Source organism: Schistocerca gregaria, chromosome 6 (genome assembly GCF_023897955.1).
Source record: "Schistocerca gregaria isolate iqSchGreg1 chromosome 6, iqSchGreg1.2, whole genome shotgun sequence".
Classification (NCBI taxonomy): Eukaryota; Metazoa; Arthropoda; class Insecta; order Orthoptera; family Acrididae; genus Schistocerca; species Schistocerca gregaria.
Window position 1 is genome coordinate 89,563,205 of NC_064925.1, and position 19,357 is coordinate 89,582,561.

The 19,357-nt window shown below is 39.3% G+C and overlaps 2 protein-coding genes across 3 annotated transcripts in view; one reads left to right on the forward strand and one right to left on the reverse strand.

Moving 5' to 3' along the window:
* The window catches only part of LOC126277880 (ribonucleoside-diphosphate reductase large subunit), a 77,481-nt gene extending 64,053 nt beyond the window's left edge, over nucleotides 1–13,428 (reverse strand). The window contains exons 1-2 of the mRNA XM_049977410.1: nucleotides 13,096–13,428; nucleotides 10,063–10,151 (exon numbers count right to left, since the gene is read on the reverse strand). Of these exons, the coding sequence (XP_049833367.1) occupies nucleotides 10,063–10,151; nucleotides 13,096–13,138 (132 nt within the window). The 5' untranslated portion in view covers nucleotides 13,139–13,428. The remainder of the gene's footprint in view (nucleotides 1–10,062; nucleotides 10,152–13,095) is intronic.
* An 18-nt stretch (nucleotides 13,429–13,446) lies between these two features.
* Nucleotides 13,447–19,357, forward strand: part of LOC126277881 (E3 ubiquitin-protein ligase RNF14-like) — an 82,841-nt gene continuing 76,930 nt past the window's right edge. The window contains exons 1-2 of one of the 2 annotated variants that reach the window (XM_049977411.1): nucleotides 13,447–13,718; nucleotides 13,793–13,923. In XM_049977411.1, coding sequence (XP_049833368.1) covers nucleotides 13,550–13,718; nucleotides 13,793–13,923 — 300 coding nt within the window. In that variant the 5' untranslated portion in view covers nucleotides 13,447–13,549. The remainder of the gene's footprint in view (nucleotides 13,719–13,792; nucleotides 13,924–19,357) is intronic. The other variant, XM_049977412.1, reaches the window with a different exon arrangement.

A 19,357-nucleotide genomic window follows, 5' to 3' on the forward strand; every position in this document is an offset into this window, starting at 1 on the left:
CTCCTTTTATCCTTTCTGGACTACCGGTTGTGTAGCTGGTGGTTACGCCCCTTGAGGCGAGAGAGTGATGGCTTGTTGCAAAGCTGAACGGGAGGATGGTGATGCTACCTTGACATTGGGCAGTTTCACAATCTCTAAGCAGAATTTGAGGTCGCATGTCAGCGTGGCAGTGTCCTTCATGGAGCGAGGGGTAACAAGAACAGAACTATCTATAAGTGCCAGACACGAGCACACGGGGTTTGCAACTAAGCAATAACTTGCATCTCTTGGACAGCCCACTCATCAAGATACATGGGCAATCCCGAGAGGAGGTGGCATGGCTGCCATTGCAGTTGATACAGCGGGGAGAAGGAAGCAGACAATCACCCTCGTGCATCCCTACCACAGGTTACACATTTGGCAGGGTGTTTACAAGATGTTCTAGTGTGGTTGAAACAATGGCATAGGTAGAAGCACGTCAGGTTCAGGATGTATGGTCGGACTGTGATAATTTCATAGCCTGCTTTGATCTTGGATGGAAGCACTACTCTATCAAAGGTGAGAAAAAGAGCGCAGGTGGGCACTAAGGAGGAATCTACCTTTTGCATCACAAAATGGACGACAATGACATCCTGATCAGAGAGGTAAGATTGGATTTTGGCCTCGGTTATACCGTCAAGCAGCCTGGTAGCCAAGCATGAACCCACCAAAGAGTGGCAAGCCCCCTGGGGCGTGTCTCACACTTGGGAACACACAGTTTTGTCTTGTCTGTTAGTTATGCTAGTTGTGCTATGTTAGCTCCGAACACATTGCCTTTATTCACTTGAACTTCCTGCATGTGAAACCACTATCTGCAATAACTATAATAATTAATGTCCTAAATGATAACCCCAAGCCAACACACAAATTAATGATTTATATTCTTAGTGATACCCCACAAGATGTTAGATGTGACACTTCATTCATAAGCCACAGATCTGCAGGCACAGTCCAAATGTATTTTAGATAATTACGGATATGATATTTGTTAATTGTGATTATTTTGCTGAATGCACACGTAACTAAATGACAGATATTCATGTTATTTATTTTACTTTACTGGCTTGTCACAAATGTACGATATATTCATGTTTTATGGTGTTTCAGTACTGCTTGCCGTACAACTGAATGTTTAAATATGAATACTAACATGAACAAATCCATCAAATGTGGCTCTGTAATAGTGTGTGTGTGTGTGTGTGTGTGTGTGTGTGTGTGTGTGTGTGTGTGTTTCCTCTTTTCTCCTTCCATCAATTAAAATTTTCAGTAATTATTCATGCCATACTGTGCCAAGCCACTTCATTTTTTCCATGTTCTTTACAAGCACTTTTTCTCATTTATTCATTGCAGAACCACTTTGTCCCTTGGACGAACAATTCATGTGATCCTTAACAGCCTCATCTGTCACTACATTGACAGGGCTTCTACATGTTTCATTTCTTTCTTTCAAAACAATGTGTGTTGTATATAACCCATCACCAATATTAAAAGAGTTTAACCAATTTTTAAAAATATAATTCAACTGGATGGCTAAAAAAAATCACCAGTCAGCATTCGAAGAACACACATATAAAAAAAAGGTTTTACTTATGCAATGTTTCAGAGCCATGGCTCCTTCCTCTGGCAGAAGCGTTGAAAATTCCAATGAAGAGGTGTGAAGGAAAAGGACTGGAGAAGTTTAGGACAGATTACAGTTAAAACAGCATGCATGAGTTAATAAGAGTGAAAATCTAAGTGCACTGTATGCAACAGAGATGAGAGGGAGACAGAGAGAAAAAAAAATAGACAAGTCATAAAATGAAAGATGTGGAAAACTAAAACAAAGTGATGAAAGGATCAGTTACTGTGAAGATACATTGATATGGAAGAAGTTAACGTAAATTAAGGCCAAGTGAGTGGCGAGAACCAAGGGGATGTTGTAGCGCTAGTTCCCACCTGCAGAGTTCAGAGAAACTGGTGTCTGGAGGAAGAATGCTGATGGCATGTGTGGTGAAACAGGCACCGAGGTCATGACTGTCACGCTGTAGAGCATGCTCAGCTACAGGATATTGTGTGTTTCCCGTATACACCCCCTGCCTATCCCAATTCACCCCAACTGATAACTTGGTGGTAGTCGTGCCAATGTAAAAGGCTGAAAACATTGTTTACACAACAGACAGTATATGACTGGTCATTTCCAAGGTGGCTCTCCCTTTCATATTATGTGTTTTGTCAGTTACAAGGCTGGAATAGGTGGTTGTAGGAGGGTTCATTGGCCTTGTCTTGCAGTGGGGACGTTCACTGGATTAGGAGCCACAGGGCACAGAGATGGGTGCAGAAGAAGCATAGGGTCGGACAAGGATAATGCAAAGATTGGGGAAGGCGAAAGAAGTCGTCTTTCTTCTGGCAACCTTACAATTACAAAGGTTTATTTGACAAAATAGAAGAATGGCGCAGAGGAAAGGCTACTAACAGAAAAGAAGGCCTGTCAGTCTAGATACTGGGTGAAGGTGAACATAAGGACTGGACTGGATCTGACCAATTCTCTCTTGACATTTCTTTCTTTCGATTTTCATTGTATTCTACACGATGGAGTGACCCTTGGCCCCTTTTCTCGAAGTAGCTTTTTTTGTGAAAAAGATTCTGGGTATTCCTTACTAAAAGTGGCAAGCCCGTAGATGAGTCTCAATTTAGTCATTGTGACATATGTAACTTTGTTATCTGGAAAACTTTCGGGACAAATACAGTGGCTGAGTAACCTATGAAGTATTTTTTGTGATTGTGTTATACAGCTTTTGTGAATTGTGGGAATGATATTACATAACACTTTATGCTGTTGTTCAATTTATACGAAGGAAGATCAGAAAGTAACACAAAATAATTTAATTACAGAGAAATTTAACAGATAACAAAACAAAAAATAAATCACAAATGAACTTGCGTCTTTTACCTACTTACCAACATAGTCACAAACTTTCTCAACACAATCCCAATTTCAAAATGTCTTGTTTGTATAAGGCAATGAAAAGTTATTCTAGGTGTTGTGCACAAAATCTTAGACAGAATGGATCTCATTTCAGGGCATGATTTTAGGAAGACATGGCCTTGTTGAAGTAGCTGATTAATATGATATATTCAAAACCAGGATAATACTGAGTGACAAGTGGCGTGTCCAACACCAGTAAACAGTCTTACTCATTTGCAGGCAAAAGTCATGATCACTGTAATTTAAGTGAATTAATTTCTCCTTTCAGCCAGTTTGAAAATGTAATTTCACTGAAGGTGGAAAAAAATATCCACTTAACTTTGAGAAGTCATGACCAACTTTTCAGCAAATAAGATTTTTTGCTGATGCCTAAAGTGCAACCGTGGAAAAGGAATTCCTCATGTCCATTTCACTGTACATACAGGGTGTCTACTTGGACAAGAAAAAAATATTCCAGGATTTTCCCCAGATTTCCCAGTTAAAAGCAATTTCTCCCAGATGAAATTACGTATAAAGCGGGTGAAAATACATCTGTGTTAAGCAACACTATACTTTCCCTTTTGAATCGTGAAGGTCTTATACTGGCGGAGGACGTCCCAGCACTTTAGGAAACGAAATCCAGGAAAAACAATGCGCTTGAAAAGATGATTGATGCAAGACAATATGGATAGTGTTTATTTTCATATTACGAAAATGTATACACAAATTCCACAAATTACAGCACAGTAGCTTCCAAAGCTCTAAGATAGAGATTGTGTTGTGCGATGCACTTTTGTCAGCCAGTCATACCTCATGTCACGTGATTTTACTAGCGAATGACAGCAGTTATTCAAAGCACGAGGCCTACGAGAAGGAATTTATTTTAAATTTTGTTGCACGAACAGTAATCAGTAAGACCTCATAATAACAGATTCCAGTACAAGATGTAAGTCTCATTAGTATGCAAACACCCGGTTGCGAGTTAACAGATTTAGAAACACATTTTGCCCACTGAGTTAAGGGAACAAGCGAGCTCAGGCCGTTCTTCGTGAGGTACGCACCGCGGCCTGTCTTTCTCGTGGGGCCTCGTTCAGTGCATAAGACACGTTATGTATTCAGCCACTAGCAGCATCATTGTTAAGTAGCACGACCACATGAAGACGAAAGGTTAATGGGTTAAAGTAATGTAAGTACAGTATATCTTCACGAAAAGCTGAACTTTCATATTGGGCATTAACAATGTTTTGCTATTTCTTCTCTGAGGGCATGGTTAGGTAGGAGCCTAAGAATGCTTCGGAAACTAAACTTCAGTGTTTAATGTATTTCATACATATACTTTCATATTATGCAAACATGCAGTTCAAATGCAGATGTGACCAAAGCTCTTTCCAAAACGTTTTTTCCTGGATTTCGTTTCCTAATGTGCCTGGAAGTATAAAACCCCTAACCTTTCCATAAACGATTCTCCAATAACAATTTATTTAGTTTTTATCTCGTGATCATTGCTGCAGCGATTTAGGAGAACCTTTACATAGTGAAGTTTACACTTAGCTGTAGTCGGTGTCATGGTTTCTCGAAGAGTGATGCAACAACTTTTACACTGTTTTTATTCGAAACTCTGAATATACTGTGCAACATTTAAACACCCACTGACTTAAGGCTGCGAGTACTCATAGCAAGGTCTAGGGATCTTAGAGGGCATTTTGCGTTCTGCCTGACTGGGACTGGAGTGGCAATAAAGGATGGGACAGAATAGGAGCAGTCACCACAGCGTCAGCTGGTCAATGCAAAGTGATTCAGTGACTGGATGAAGTGGGAAGACACATTGCTGTGAGCTGAGATGGTGAGGTGAGGTGACGTGAGGTGAGGCGAGGCGAGGCAACCAAGCCAGCAATTGATCGCACAAAAGACGAGCCATCGCTTTCAGCGGCTAACATCGTTACATGCCTGCTCAAAATCCCAATACCATGAAATGCCATAATAATACAGCCGCTGTTACTGTGATTAAAAACAAATAAAACAATTGCCGTTTATACATCAAATGCCAAAAAATATAACTTGGTATGTGTAAAGAGAAAACAATGTCGAGACAGTATTACAGGAAAATACTAGCTGGCAGATAAATGGTAAACAAAAACATTAAGTAAATTGGTCAATAATTAAGGAAAAAAAAGTCTGGAGCAAGAGTCTTTAAATACGAGTTTATTCAGCCAAGTAGCATGTTCCTCACATGATCATCAACTACTGTGTAGGTACCACATTTCGGGTTGTTTTCGTGCTCTATCTTTGCAACAACCATTTGTAAATACAGAAGCAGTTACTAGAGTGCAGTCCACAACATCGGATCACACAAAACTTCAAGGGCAAACCGTTCCGATTCCATGGTCCAAATATAAAGAGCTACTCTGGAATGGAAATCCTTAAATAGGTTTTACAAGGCATGTGCAAACTGAATTATCATCCAGAGTGTTTCCTTTACTGTGGACTTGATTAGCAGAAAAATATGGAGAGGGGGCCTGCAAGTACATCAAAGAATAGCAAGAAAACATAACGTGAAGACAATAACAGCTGAACAGCATTTACTACGTTTCTAGGTACGGAAGTATACATAAAAGGCGACATTATCAATATACTGGATGTCAAGTAAAACCATATTTTAAAATTAAGCGGGTAAATCATTCCTCTACAAGTAAATCAACATGTGCGCTTGTACAGAATCTAGGCTTTAAATTAAAATCGGTATATGTACAACATGAGGTATACCAAGCCCTAAAGCACTCTGGAAATTTTACATATAGCAAAGTGCCTCAGCTGTAAAGTAACCGGGAGGCCAAGTCGTTCGTAACCGGCAGACGCCTTTAACTTAGAAATTGTGGATGGGAGACAAGGGCAAGTAATCAATAGAAGCTGAGAGAGAGAGAAGTGCTGTACTGTACATGTAAAATTAGCTAGAAACTTGCAATAGATTACTGGAGTAAGACTGGTTGATAAGACTTGTCATTCATAGTTTCTTAAAGGGTCAACAAACACAGCGCTACTAATAGTATCACAATTAATGCTGATTGTTGCCTGGCAGAGACAGTGTTGTCAAACGTGCCTCGCTCACATTTCAAATCACACAGTCTGTCAGTAGTCAGTGTGCTCAGTTCACCTGTTGAATTCAATTCTGTGCATGTGCAGGGCAAAGTTTTATAAACTGACAAGGTAGATAACACTCATTGTGTCATATTTCATTATGCGTAATAACAAGGTGCAGCCTTATTTACATCCATCGTTCCTCTTCCTCCAATAAAGGTTGTTGGTGGACAATCACTGCGACTGCGCCATGTTGATTGGTTTTCAAGATAGCTGGCTTTCAGATCCAGTATTCAAGGACTGGTTGGTGAAAGTACCCACAGAGCTTTACAGTGCTAAATGTGGATTATGTCCAAGGACCCTCATTAACATCCCTAATATGGGAAGATCGGCTCTTACAAGTCACATGACAAAATCCAAGAAGCACGTCGCAAAAGCTGCTGCCATGAGAAGCACAGCAAGTTTGTACGGCGGCGATCACTTCAATCCAGCAGACAGATTCTACTTCCACTACTACATCTGCGAATTCAGCTGGGTCAACAACAGTGGCGTTGGCCGCTGGAATTGTTTCGCCTCCGCAGAAGGATGTCACTGCAATGTCAAAACCCGGGTTAACTGAGAGGAATTGATTTGGTAAAGGCGAAAATATTGTGTTGTTTGGAGTGCATCGTTTCACACAAGTCACTGCGTAGTTCTTTGAACAAAGTGTTACTTTTCCCTGCAATGTTCCCCGACAGTGAATTGGCCAAGAGCATGCGTTTACAAAAGTACAAAATCGGTTAGATCGTGCATCCGTAACTTCGCATCGGCTTTTCCAGGCAGTTTGACGGCAGCTAAGCTACTCGAGTCCTTGAAGAAAAAAATTCCCGGCGAAGCAATGAGAAACTTTTACAGGTATCGATGGATGTCCCTAATGTCAACTTTGCGTTATTAAGGGAACTTAAAATTTTTTTGAAAGAAATTGAGGGAGGAGACACAGTTTTATTGGAAATTGGAACGTGTGGGCTTCACGTTGTTCACGGCGCCTTGAAGTCCGCAATTCAGGAAACACAGTGGATGATAATTCAGTTTTTATGTGCCTTGTACAATCTTTAAGGATGTCCCTGCCAGAAGAGCTCTGTATATTTTGACAACAGAATTGGAACTGTGTCCCTTAAAGTTTTGTGCGATCCGATGGCTGGAGAATGTAGAAGTTGCTGAGCGAGCTCTAGTAATGCTTCCGTTTCTGCGAATATTTGTTGCAAAGCTGGAAGATAAAAACAAACCAAAATGTGCTAGCTACAGAGTAGTGGAGGATCACCTAAAGGACAAGCTACTCGATCCGGAAATTGCCTTTTTCAAGACTCTTGCTGGGGACTTGAAACCTTTCCTAAAGGATTTCCAATTCGATTGGCCGCTAGCACCGTCCCTGCACTCTGCATTGACAGAGATAATGGAGACAACAATGACGGTTTGTCCAGCCGATGAAGATCTCGCCATCAGTTAATTTGGACAAAGAATCCAATCTTTTGGGTGAGAACCATGTCAAGATTGGGTTCAGCATCAAGAATGAGTTCAGAAAGTGTAAGTCTCTCACAGCCCTTGAAATCACTAAGTTCCGAATCGAATGCAGAGAGGAATGATCAAGCTCATGTCAAAGTTGATGGAGAAATCTCCTCTACGCTTTAGCTTGACAAAAGCTGTAAGATGCTTTGATCCCACAATAGTGTGCAGGGAGGCTTGTCCCAAACTATTTAATTACTTTCTACAGATTTTGGTGGAGAGCAATTGAATGGACAGTGAATGTGCCGATGAAGCAGAAGCGGAATAAGCTTCTGATGTAAAGAAGAACTGCAAAACAAAATTCGAAACATTCAACAAAAAGGAACAACGGCTGGATGAGTTCTGGATGAAATGTCTCAAGAACCAGAAAGCAAATTGCCACGAGCTGCAGAAGGCAATGGAAATTGCACTCACTTTGTCGCACAGTCAAGCAGCTGCGAAGCGAGAATTCTCGGTGAACAAAGAGTGCCTTTTCGAGAATATGAGGAAATAATCTGTAGTGAGCAGACGACTGGTGTACAAAGAAGTCAAGACACATGGCAGTGTCCAAGGAGAGCCTACAACAAAGTCAATTATACACTCTGTAAGAAACTCACAAGATCAATATGCTGAAGACCTCAAAAATCCAACCAACAAGTCATCCAGGAAAAAGGATCATCTGACTAAAAGAAAGATTGTTGATGCATAAATAAGGCAGCTTAAAGAGAAAAAGGCAAAACTTGAGGGGGGCCATTCAAAACACTCAGAGCGAGAATATATTATAGAACGAATCAATGATCTCGCACACAGCTCCGAGTGAGTTATTCTCCAAAGTCTATTACTAAATTATAGTATTTGTTGTTAAACATGGTACTTCCTTCTAAATTATTTGTTGTATTGTCTCATAATAATTGAAATGTTTCTTTAATAGAATGTTTTTAAAACAAATGAATATGATAGTGTTATTTATTTTAAACTGCTAACTCCCATAGATGTTTTCAATATACATTTCAAACAATAACTTTCGTGATTAAAAAATATTTGAAAAATAAACCTAATTTAAGAAATTAAGTATTAAAATAAAGAGCAGAGGTAAAATTTAGCAACACGAAATCTAAAAAGGAAAAAAATCTCTTATTATTCTAAAACGAAAGGAAGTAATCAAAGGTCTTTAACGACAGTTAAACTGCAAGCTTTTGTATTTAAATAAAAACAATAATAAAATCAGAAAAATTAAGGAACGGAAGAGGTAAAAGACATATTTGTCTTTACTGAAGGCAAATTTTAGAGCAGGGAATATAGTAGCTGCGCTTGACACAGGTTTGCGCTCTAAAACTGGACTAATTTCGTACGAGAGCAAGGTACGGATGTCCCACTACCTGTCGCTTGACCGGTGCTGTCTTCTGTTGCCCATTCATAGTATTAGTTAGAAAGAAGTAGTAGCGAATGTTACAGCTGTTCAGAGACAGAGGCAATTCACCGACAAAAAGAGTAGATACGAAGCGAACTGGTATTCCTCTGCATGCCAGAACACTTTATTTTTTCTATACTATAGAGACTTGTGACATTGCTCAGTAACATGTTATGCACTTTTTTGAAGGTCAATTATACTTTCTTCCATTCATTGCATAATTTTTTATCTATGAAAGAACAACATTAAATATGAAAACTAACTTGAAGCTTTACCTTCTTTTAGCCTGTGTTACACCTTAAGTCATATCAAATACATATGTGCCGGTAAAATTTTAAATGGTGGCATAAATGACTTATATTCTGGGGCTGAATTTTTTCAAATGGATGATCCTCAATGTGTAACGTTTTGAATGAGAGTTATAATGCCCTGTGATTTAAGAAATTCACTGCACATTCTCACACGTAACATAAATCATGTTGTGTGGAAATTTACTTTGAAAGTAACTCTTCTCCTCTTCTCAAGCCACTATTCGTAATATTTTACAGTGATTTGTTACAAATGCAAATAATTGTGATGTCACACACATCGAATGCATGTTAGTTGTTAAGGACATACAGCATAATCTTTGACCTAAAGCCTTTTGACACTTTTTGGTTTTGGCAAACTGGTCTGTGCATTGTCTAAATTACCCATTTTCTATGCAACTAAACTTTTATTTTGGTGTTCTCTGATTTATGTGTCATTGCTGCAGTGTTATTTAGCAGTAGTAGGCTAAAGTTCTTTTTAGGCGTATGAAATCTTACACATCAAAACTACAAAAATTTAACTGAAATCTAAAACAATGAAAAATTCCTGGGTTTTTCCCGGATCTCCCAGGCCGTATAACCCTGTAATAGGTATTTACACTTCTGTGTGTGTTTTAAACTCATAAAAACCTCAGAGCTGTTACTGAGGAAAACAAATTCAGCAGTGAATTTCAAAGATGTAAAATAATTTATGGCCAATGCAAATTCAATTACGACATGAGAACAGGATTCCTAGACAAAAATATATTGTTCTACACTATAGAAAACAACAGAATACCACTTACTGGATCCACAAAACCCATGTTCAATCCATAGCACAGTTTCTGTATTCTGGATGTGATCTTGTCAAAATGGACTTCCTCTTTCCTTCCGTCTGTAAAACACCACAAAATTATAGATTAAGAAAAAACTTGATGCTGGGCCTAAGCCACAAAATGAGAGGTGAGCACTGTGCCTTGCGTGATACAAAACCCTTTCTACCATCCACCCTACTCAAGCTGATGCCCCACCCACCACTCTAAAAAAGGAGGACTAAAAGAAGATTATACCAAACTTGAATGATAAACAACTGCTCTCTGATTTTTCAATAGCTCTTCATTGTGCAGTTCACAGTATTGTATGGTATCTTGTTAACTGATTTTCATACTATCTGACTAAAAGATTGCAGAGTGCTATAAATAAGCAACTAAGGAAGTTCAGGCCTACAGCTTTGCCCTCAGAGTTAACTGCGTAGGCTTCCAATGCCCAAAAGCAACAAATGACCAGTGCTGCAATGGGCAAATGAATGACTCTTGGTGGACTCAAATATATAAAGTATGCCTAATAATTTCACACATTTCCCCTTCATGCCATAGGCCTACTATAAAGCATGTTGCATACATGTTAGGACCTAACACAGAGACTCATTTCTGACAGTTTACACTGAGCAGTACAGAATACAATTTCCTAACTTGATGATTTTTACCACCAAAGGATACAACATGTGAATTAATTGGAGCTACAAATAGGACTTTACTTGAAAGTAACATATGTCTGATAATACACTAAAAATCTGGCATCACAACCTAGGCCTACAGTCCAAAAAATATACATAAATAAAAAAAAAAAAATAAAAAATCAGTTTCAGTTCTCGTTCCTGTTTGTGCATGTATGGATTGACATGCCACATCATTACATCACCGGATGAAGCTACTACTCAGCATTGGTAGGTTATGCTGAACATAAAATGTGTCTTCAACTTCTGAATTATGTGGTCACACCCCACTTCTGCATTATGTGGTCACACCCATCACCAACTGACATTTCAAGAAAGGTTTGGAGCTTGAGGTACTGATCATCTCAAAAGTTAAATCCATTTGCTATAAATGGTTCAAATGGCTCTGAGCACTATGGGACTTAACATTGGTGGTCATCAGTCCCCTAGAACTTAGAACTACTTAAACCTAACTAACCTAAGGACATTACACACTTCCATGCCCAGGGCAGGATTTGAACCTGTGACTAGTAATCGCGCGGTTCTGGACTGAAGCGGCTAGAACCGCTCAGCTGCCGCGGCCGGCCCATTTGCTATATTTCAGCAAAACTTAGTTACTTATTGCCACCCTCCTTTGGAGAATAATGGGTACCACTATTCTCCATGCATATGACATGTTGCCCATCAGACACACCTGAGATATGGTTGGTCACCCACCAGTTCATCGCAATTCTCCAGCAACCTGTTGATCCTTTGTGACTACTACTTCAAATCACCTGGAGGCAGATTTTGCCAATAAATATCGAGAGACACTGACTCTTTGGCACAACAGTTAAATAGAATGTGGCACAGGGACTCCAAACCATGCCAAGTTCTTAGCATCAGCAAGGATGTACAGATCTAATACTAATATTTCTGAATGATCATGTACATAATTTGTGGTGTGATTGTTACATAAATTAGAGTTGTTGTTATGTCCATGGTGGGTTTGCATTTCCAAAAAAACCTACTTTGTAATGGTTTAATCATCCCTCTAACAATCCAACACACAAAGATACAGCACTTTATTATTGACAACCGTGACTTTAACAATGTACAGCAGGGCTGTGTCATGTAATTTGGTGCAAGTTGTGTGCTTGTATTCAGGAAGTGTGGGGGGGGGGGGGGGGGGGGGGCAGACCTTGAGCAATTTTTAAGTATAGGCCCTATCTCTGCTACTTGCTGCACCCAAGTGAATTGGTTAGAAAAGCTTAACCTATATGCAACTGGAGTTTTAATAGGTGACCTTATAAGAAAAGCATCTTTTCCGTTTGTTTCCAGTTCTCCAATTTAATTAGTAGTGCTACATAATGATAAAAAAATTGTGGCATATAATTAAGTCCCCCAGTTCACTGCCACCTCATTATCTGTTGTTTGTGACCTAAGTCTGGGAAAAGTAACGCGAATCCAACAGTAAAAGATTAGAAACATTTTTAAGTTAGGTTAACACTTAAATTTACTTAGACACTGGAAACTTCAAATCTTCACAGTAACTTAAACAGCCACAGTTAATGCGAAACTTTGGAAACACACTGTTACTACTCCTCCTACAATAAATGTAAGTAACACAGTTACTTTGATTTCACACTTAAACTGCGAGTACCAACTCTACCTGCAAGTCAATGTCTCATAGTACTTCTACACTTATACTTACTCAAGTTCGCTTTGTCAGTAACGTTAAAGCACCATCATTTCACAAATTAAATAATATTAACCAACTGGCTACGAAAAAACAGCTTAAGAAACATCCAACACCACTGAAAAATTTCCCGTCTTCCCTCATCCTCTACCTAATTAGTTACCAATGGTTCAAAGTTGTCTAAGATTGCTTAAAAGCCAGGTAATTTTAATATTAATTGATGAGCAAGGCCGTTAGTGCAACTTCTCAACGTACCCCACACTATCTTTGAGTCAGGTAAAGTACGTTATGATTTTAGATGGTCTAATCTTACTGGTTCACGACAGACCAGATTCCTGAAATCAACGCTCCAACAGTTGTTTATTCGCTACCAGTCAACGAAGATGAGTAAATAAACGACCCTACATACGTGCCACTATGACTACTAACAAATATGAATAAGTGTTCTACATCGTATGTGCTCTTCCAATGATACCTTAGAATTATGTATTTTAAATCTATGTGGAGTGCATCTTCTTGTAAAACAAGATTTAAAAAAAATTATGATAGTAATCCTTTAAAACTACACAGTGACGAATTCACAGTCATTGATATTCGTAAAAATAACACACAAATCCGAATTATTTTGCTGCTTATGTAATTTTATTTGTGTATTTAAGAGCTTACCTCTCTTCAAAACAAACATTTTACCAGATCCTTCAACAACCATCTCAGAAAAACCTACGTTTGCCGCTTATACGCCTAACGTACACAACTACCCGCCACGGTGTATTTCGATGCAAAGCGCGGGTAAAATAGTAGTCAGGTGAGCCAACGGGTACAATTAAATTTCCCAGGCTTGTCGTATTTGCTTGTTGTTCGAAAATTTAAGAAGAATTATGTAACGCATCATTTTAATCGTCAAGAAGTTTTTGAAGTTTAAGGAATTCCAGCACAGTGTGCATCACAACCGATACCCGGGTAAGTACAACATATTTATTTTCGACAACGAACGAGAGAACAATGATAAGACAATAGTGCTACGACAAACGGCGGCGGATCAAAGAGTTTGCACTCTGCAGTAAGCAAATGTTAAGACCAGCAGAAGTCGGTCGTAGAGTTAAGAAAATTAAGTATACAGATGTCAGATAAAGAAAGTCAAGAAAATGAACTTTCTGCGTTGGAAAGCATATATAATGCAGAAGAAATTAAAATTATAGAAGACAGTGGTAAATCTGGCGGACAATTCTATGCGTACCCAGATATTTCATCTGATTTTAAAATCATTTATCGTGACCTAAGGAAAGAAGGTACTGTGATGCAATGTCTGCTGCTAGTCTAAAATAATTGTTATGGTATGCTGTGAAACTCAACTGTTTTGCAGATAATGAAGTCACCGAAGTTAGTATCAGGTACTTGCCACCATTGGTTTTATACTTCAGCTTACCTCCCGATTACCCATCAACGAATCCACCGGATTTCACATTATCGTGCAAATGGTTGAGAAAGATAGAGGTATGTAGTACGTCTTGCATGTATAAATAATTACAAAACAAATGCAGGAAAGAACTTCAGTACTTCGCATGAAACCAACACAACTGTTCACACTATGTTCAATTTTTTTATGATGCCTGCATCTCTATCGCTAGGAAAGCAGTTATACTGTAATTAACCTGGGTCTCCACAGTTTAAAATCAGTTGTACAGAGTGGAGAAAAATTTTCTTTTGATTGTGCTCAAGTAGGTTGGGTTACTGTTTAATGCACAAAAGTAGTTTGCCTGTAAAGTAATACTGTTATGTTGAATTAATATACATACATTATGTTGCTAGTCACTTACTAAAAGTGATCTAGAGCAGCGTAATACAAATAAGTTCATTACAGAGTCGTAGTTGATAGACTTAGTCATTATAGTCACAATTAATTGAAATCTTGTGCATGTGTGCACTTGTAAGTAAAATCTTCTATAACAGTAATGAAAAACTAGTTTGTAAACATATTTACTTCCTCCTCTGCAGACATACATTATTGGATGAGCCAACCCATGAGCATGTAACACAAACTTGGAGCCACTTAGCTGTGTCAAATATATTCATCAGCACTTTGAGACGAATAGTCATATCCATACCTCAGCAATGGTCAAAATGACATTTACTACCTGCTAACAAAGGCGCCAGTGGCTCAGGAAGGAGTGCAATATGAATCAACAATTTTTTTCGAAAATTTAGCCAATAACATAAAATGTGTGACAGGTAGCAAAGCATGTTTCAAATCTAACCTGAAATCATTTCTTTTACTCCTATTTCATAGATGAATTTTCATTTTAAACCTGTTAGCCTGTAAAAAAACTAGTTTTTAACTGTAGTTGCATGTGGTGGTCTGAAAAATAGTAAACTCACTCATACTACATTATTTCAGAAGAAATCTTTGAAATGAGCGTACAAACATGTAACTAACTTAAGAAACTGCCAGCATCAAATTTTGATCATCACTGACATTGCATATCTCACTTGGTATTGTTTATGTTGCAATCCTTATACTTAAAATTTGTCATTTTCATAGTAAATTGGCATGGTGTGGAGCTGAAAATCAGATACCAGAAAGATCTTCACATTCTTAAATGTATTGTTAAATAAAGCTGGGGAGTTCAGAGGTATCACCTCCTGTGGTTTTACAAGGCATTTGTTTGATCACAGCTTCAATAAAGATGAATTTTATGTGGTTCTACAAGGCAGGCAGATCTAGTCAAACCATATTGATACCTAGCGAATTTGTTGGGGCTGGTGAGTAAACCTTCACCTAGATGGCCTTTCCTCATGGTGAGACTTGCTCTAAAGATCTTTCACTCCTGTAATTTAGTACAATAAGGTCATTTAATCATGTTTTGAGCAGTTTCTCAGAAAAAAGGTAGTATGCAAACCAACTGGGATTAGAGCATGAGAATGACTTGTGAAATTAGTCAGTAACTGAGGTTAACGGAAGCGTCAGATTCCACCAGACTCCTTTGACTCCATGACGTAAGGGTGTTGTAGTGTGTGACATCATTACAGCGCGGAGTTTGAGTTGGTTGTTTGTAGATGTCGTCTTGTTGTGTTTGATGGTGTTGTGTGTTTGTTTGTTTGGTATGACTGGCCGAAATTTGTTGGTGGTAAGTAATTGTTTTTTCCGTCTATTTTTCTCGAGTTATAATGTTTTGTGTATTGAATGTGTTATAATTTACATACGGATATCTAAGTTTTTAATTTTTGAGGTGTTGTGGTTTTTTTGTAGGTGTTGGTTTTTTTCGTATCAGTAATTATAGTTGACCTTTATAGGTCAAAGGAAATAACTGATTCCAATTTTCTTATTTTTGTATGTAGTTATAGTTGTTTTGGCACCATCAACTGTGGTCTAGGGAAATGTCTGGTTCCAATTCCAGTAGTTTTTGCTGTAGGTGTTGGTTTTTTGGTATCGTCAGCTGCAGTTGATGATTTTAGGGAAGTGTCTGATGCCTGTAGATTTTGTAAAATTATTATTTTTTTTGTTTTATATTTTTTCATCATTTTGTATGTTTTGGGATCGTGATGTCTTCCCCCCCCCCCCCCCCCCCCCCTAAACCCCCAATTTTCCGTGGTTGTCCCATTAATTTTATTTTATTTTTGGAGGCAGATGTTATTGTCATATTTATACGTATTTGTGTGTTTGTTGCCGTGTTTATGTAGTGATATCGTAGGCGCCATATTGGAGATGCGTAGAATAGCCATTTCCACCATATTGATGACGTCATGGGTCATAGCAGACGGGTTGGATTGGACACTTCCATATTCCCAGTAAACTGTTGATATTCCTTGTTAGGGCTGGAGTGGATCACCATGAAAACCAATTCAACGGCTCAGTCTTATTGTGGAAAAGACAAACCTCATGAAACAGCATACTCCTCTTGTTTTAAACTGTGGTTGTAGTTAACATAATGAATTTGCTATTTCATCAACTGAACAGTCAGAAATTCACTAAGTGAGCTCATGAATTTTGTAAGTTCACAGAAGCAAGGATGAGCTCTAAATTACTGCAGTACACCAATTTTTTATGTTATACAATTGCAGTCTCTACCTGTTCTCTCACTGTAAGTCTCCTAATCTCGACCTCAGTGCTGCTCCCCAGCATTCCTTTTTCTGTGTGACCCGTGTGGTGGAGGGTATCAAATGCAGCAGCAGGTGGTCTCCTGAGTGCAGCCATTGTGACACCCTGACCTTGGTGAAGACCAATGTAGGCTGAGATCCAAACTCAGTAACCACTCCATTATAAGCAGGTTGGAGTGTTATCATGTACACTTGACAGTGCAAAAGTTTTCCACTGAAATTTTGATTCCTTTGCATTTTATGCAAGAGTCAGTAATACCAGAGTGTACAGTACTGTGGAAAAGGGACTTAAAGTTGAGAGATGGCACCAAGTGTGGAAGAGCAGTATGAAATACATGAATATTGCAGAACTTGGTAGAGTGACTTCATAGTTTGGTGATGGACTCAAGAGGCTCATAAGCAGGCATATGACAGTAGGATTTGGATTTAACACCTCTTTGTCAAATTCAAAGGTCATCTACTTCAGTGACCACCAGCATCCTTTTAGGAGGGGTATCTTCGAGATGTATTGTCCTTGCCATTATTAGTGTGAAGTTGTTAGGCATGTGTCTGTGTACTGATGTCTACCACGTAGTTACTATGTGACCTTGTAATTGTGATCATCTGATTGTATGTGGAAAGGCTCTCTAGTACAGAATGATCTCGAATACATATGTTGTAAGTGGTGTATGCATTTGTATGTCCTATCCCCCCACTCATACAGTACAAACATACAGTCAAAGTCTGCTTGATCAAAATTGATATTTGAAATTACTCCACAAAATAAACTTCAGAATGTCGTTGTCTCTTCATGTCATGGCTATGAAACCAATAAAGTACAGGGTGTATCAAAAAGAATCAACCAATTCGCCACATCTATATTTCTGAAAGTAATAAACTTTTGCAATCAATTTTGTTTTCTGATGAACGGGAAATTCAAAAAGTTTTTTTTTTTTTTTTTTTTTTTTTCATACCTTTCATAGGTGTTAAAATATGCCTCCCTTGAGATACACGGCTTACGTCAGTGTGGTATTCAGATTGTTCCCACACTGCAGCGAGCATGTCTTGAGTTCCAGCTTCTACAGCTGCTGTTATGCGATCTCTCAGTTCATTTACCATTGTTGGCAACAGAGACATGTAAAAGTCTTTTAACTCCCACAAAAATAAAATCAAACAATGGAAAATAGAGGATGGGATGTAACAGTATTAGAGAAGGAAAGTCGCTACTCTCCATAGTGCAATAGGCACAACAGAAAGGTTCACACAAGTATAGAAAAAATGGTTCAAATGGCTTTGAGGACTATGGGACTTAACTTCTGAGGTCATCAATCCCCTAGAACTTAGAACTACTTAAATCTAACTTACCTAAGGACATCACACACATTCATGCCCGAGGCAGGATTCAAAACTGCGACCATAGCAGTCGGGCGGTTCCAGACTAGCGCCTAGAACCACTTGGCCACTTCGGCCGGCTACATACACGTACAAGTTCACAAAGCGCGCGCGCGCACGCACGCACGCACGCACGCACGCACGCACGCACGCACGCACGCACACACACACACACACACACACACACACACACACACACACACACACACACAAATAAAGTTAACAGGGGGTGGTTTGGAGGCAGTGGGGGTGTATTTCGGTTGGATAGGGGAATGAACTGAGTTAGGCAAGGTTTAATATTGGTCTTCAGTTGGGTCTGATTGGTCGGGTCAGTGGTGAAAGTGTTTCCCCTGTAGGGACCAGGGGAAAGAGAGAAGGCCTTTAACTAGTCCTGTATGATTGAATTTGGGAGTGGGGCAAAAGGTGAGGCCATTGGAAAGGACTGATATTTCTGTGGGACGGTGGCTTCTGGTGGAAAGGTTCATGACTATGTTGTGGGTATGTTTAGGTTCAGGGTTCTGTGTGGTAGTGGGAGGGAGTTCTGGAGGGTGGGGTAAGTGTAGTAAGTCTGCGAGGCAGGGTTTGTCAACTGTGAGGCTGTGTGGGGCAGTTTGGAGATTGTTGTAGAGGTGGTGGACAGTGGTATTCAGAGGCAGGAATAGGAAATGAGCAGGATGGAGAGCTTTTTGAGGTGGTGGTGTGCATGTTGCTAGGAGAATTTTGCAGATGGATAGAAGGTACTGCAAGGAGGATTGGGCTTGGTTGATGTGGTTTTGCAAGACTATGTTGGCAGAATCTGAACATGTGGAGGTCATTGTGGAAGGAGGGGTGGCAACCAGAGACAGGTAATTTGATGGTAAGGCCATTAGAAGGGATTTCATGAGCCAAGCAACAACGCAGGAGCAGTACGTGGGACTGGGATCTGGCTAGGGTTAAGGAAACTTTTCTGTATTGATGCAGATGGAAGGAGCAAGGATCCATGGTGGCGCAAAAAAAAAAAAAAATAAAAAAATAAAAAAAAAATAATAATGGAATTGCGTGTGAAAAATACGGAAAGGAGTAAATGAATGCACTAGGGAAAAAAACGAAATCTGAGGAAGACGATGATAGTGGAAGGTGAAAACTCACGAAAATTGGCAAGAAGTCACAAGGATCAAAGAAGCAAATTAGTAATAATTAATAAATATACATCCTCCTACCACCACCTACTCCAGTCCGGTCACTAACATCACCTATCTCATTAAAGGGAGGGCTACCTGTGAAACCAGTCATGTGATTCACAAGTTAAGCTGCAACCACTGTGTTGCATTCTATGTAGGCGTCACAGCCAACAAGCTGTCTGTCCACAAGAATGAACACCGACAAACTGTGGCCAAAAAACAAGTGGACCATCCTGTTGCTGAACACGCTGCCAAACATGATATCCCTCATCTCAATGACTGTTTCACAGCGTGTGCCATAT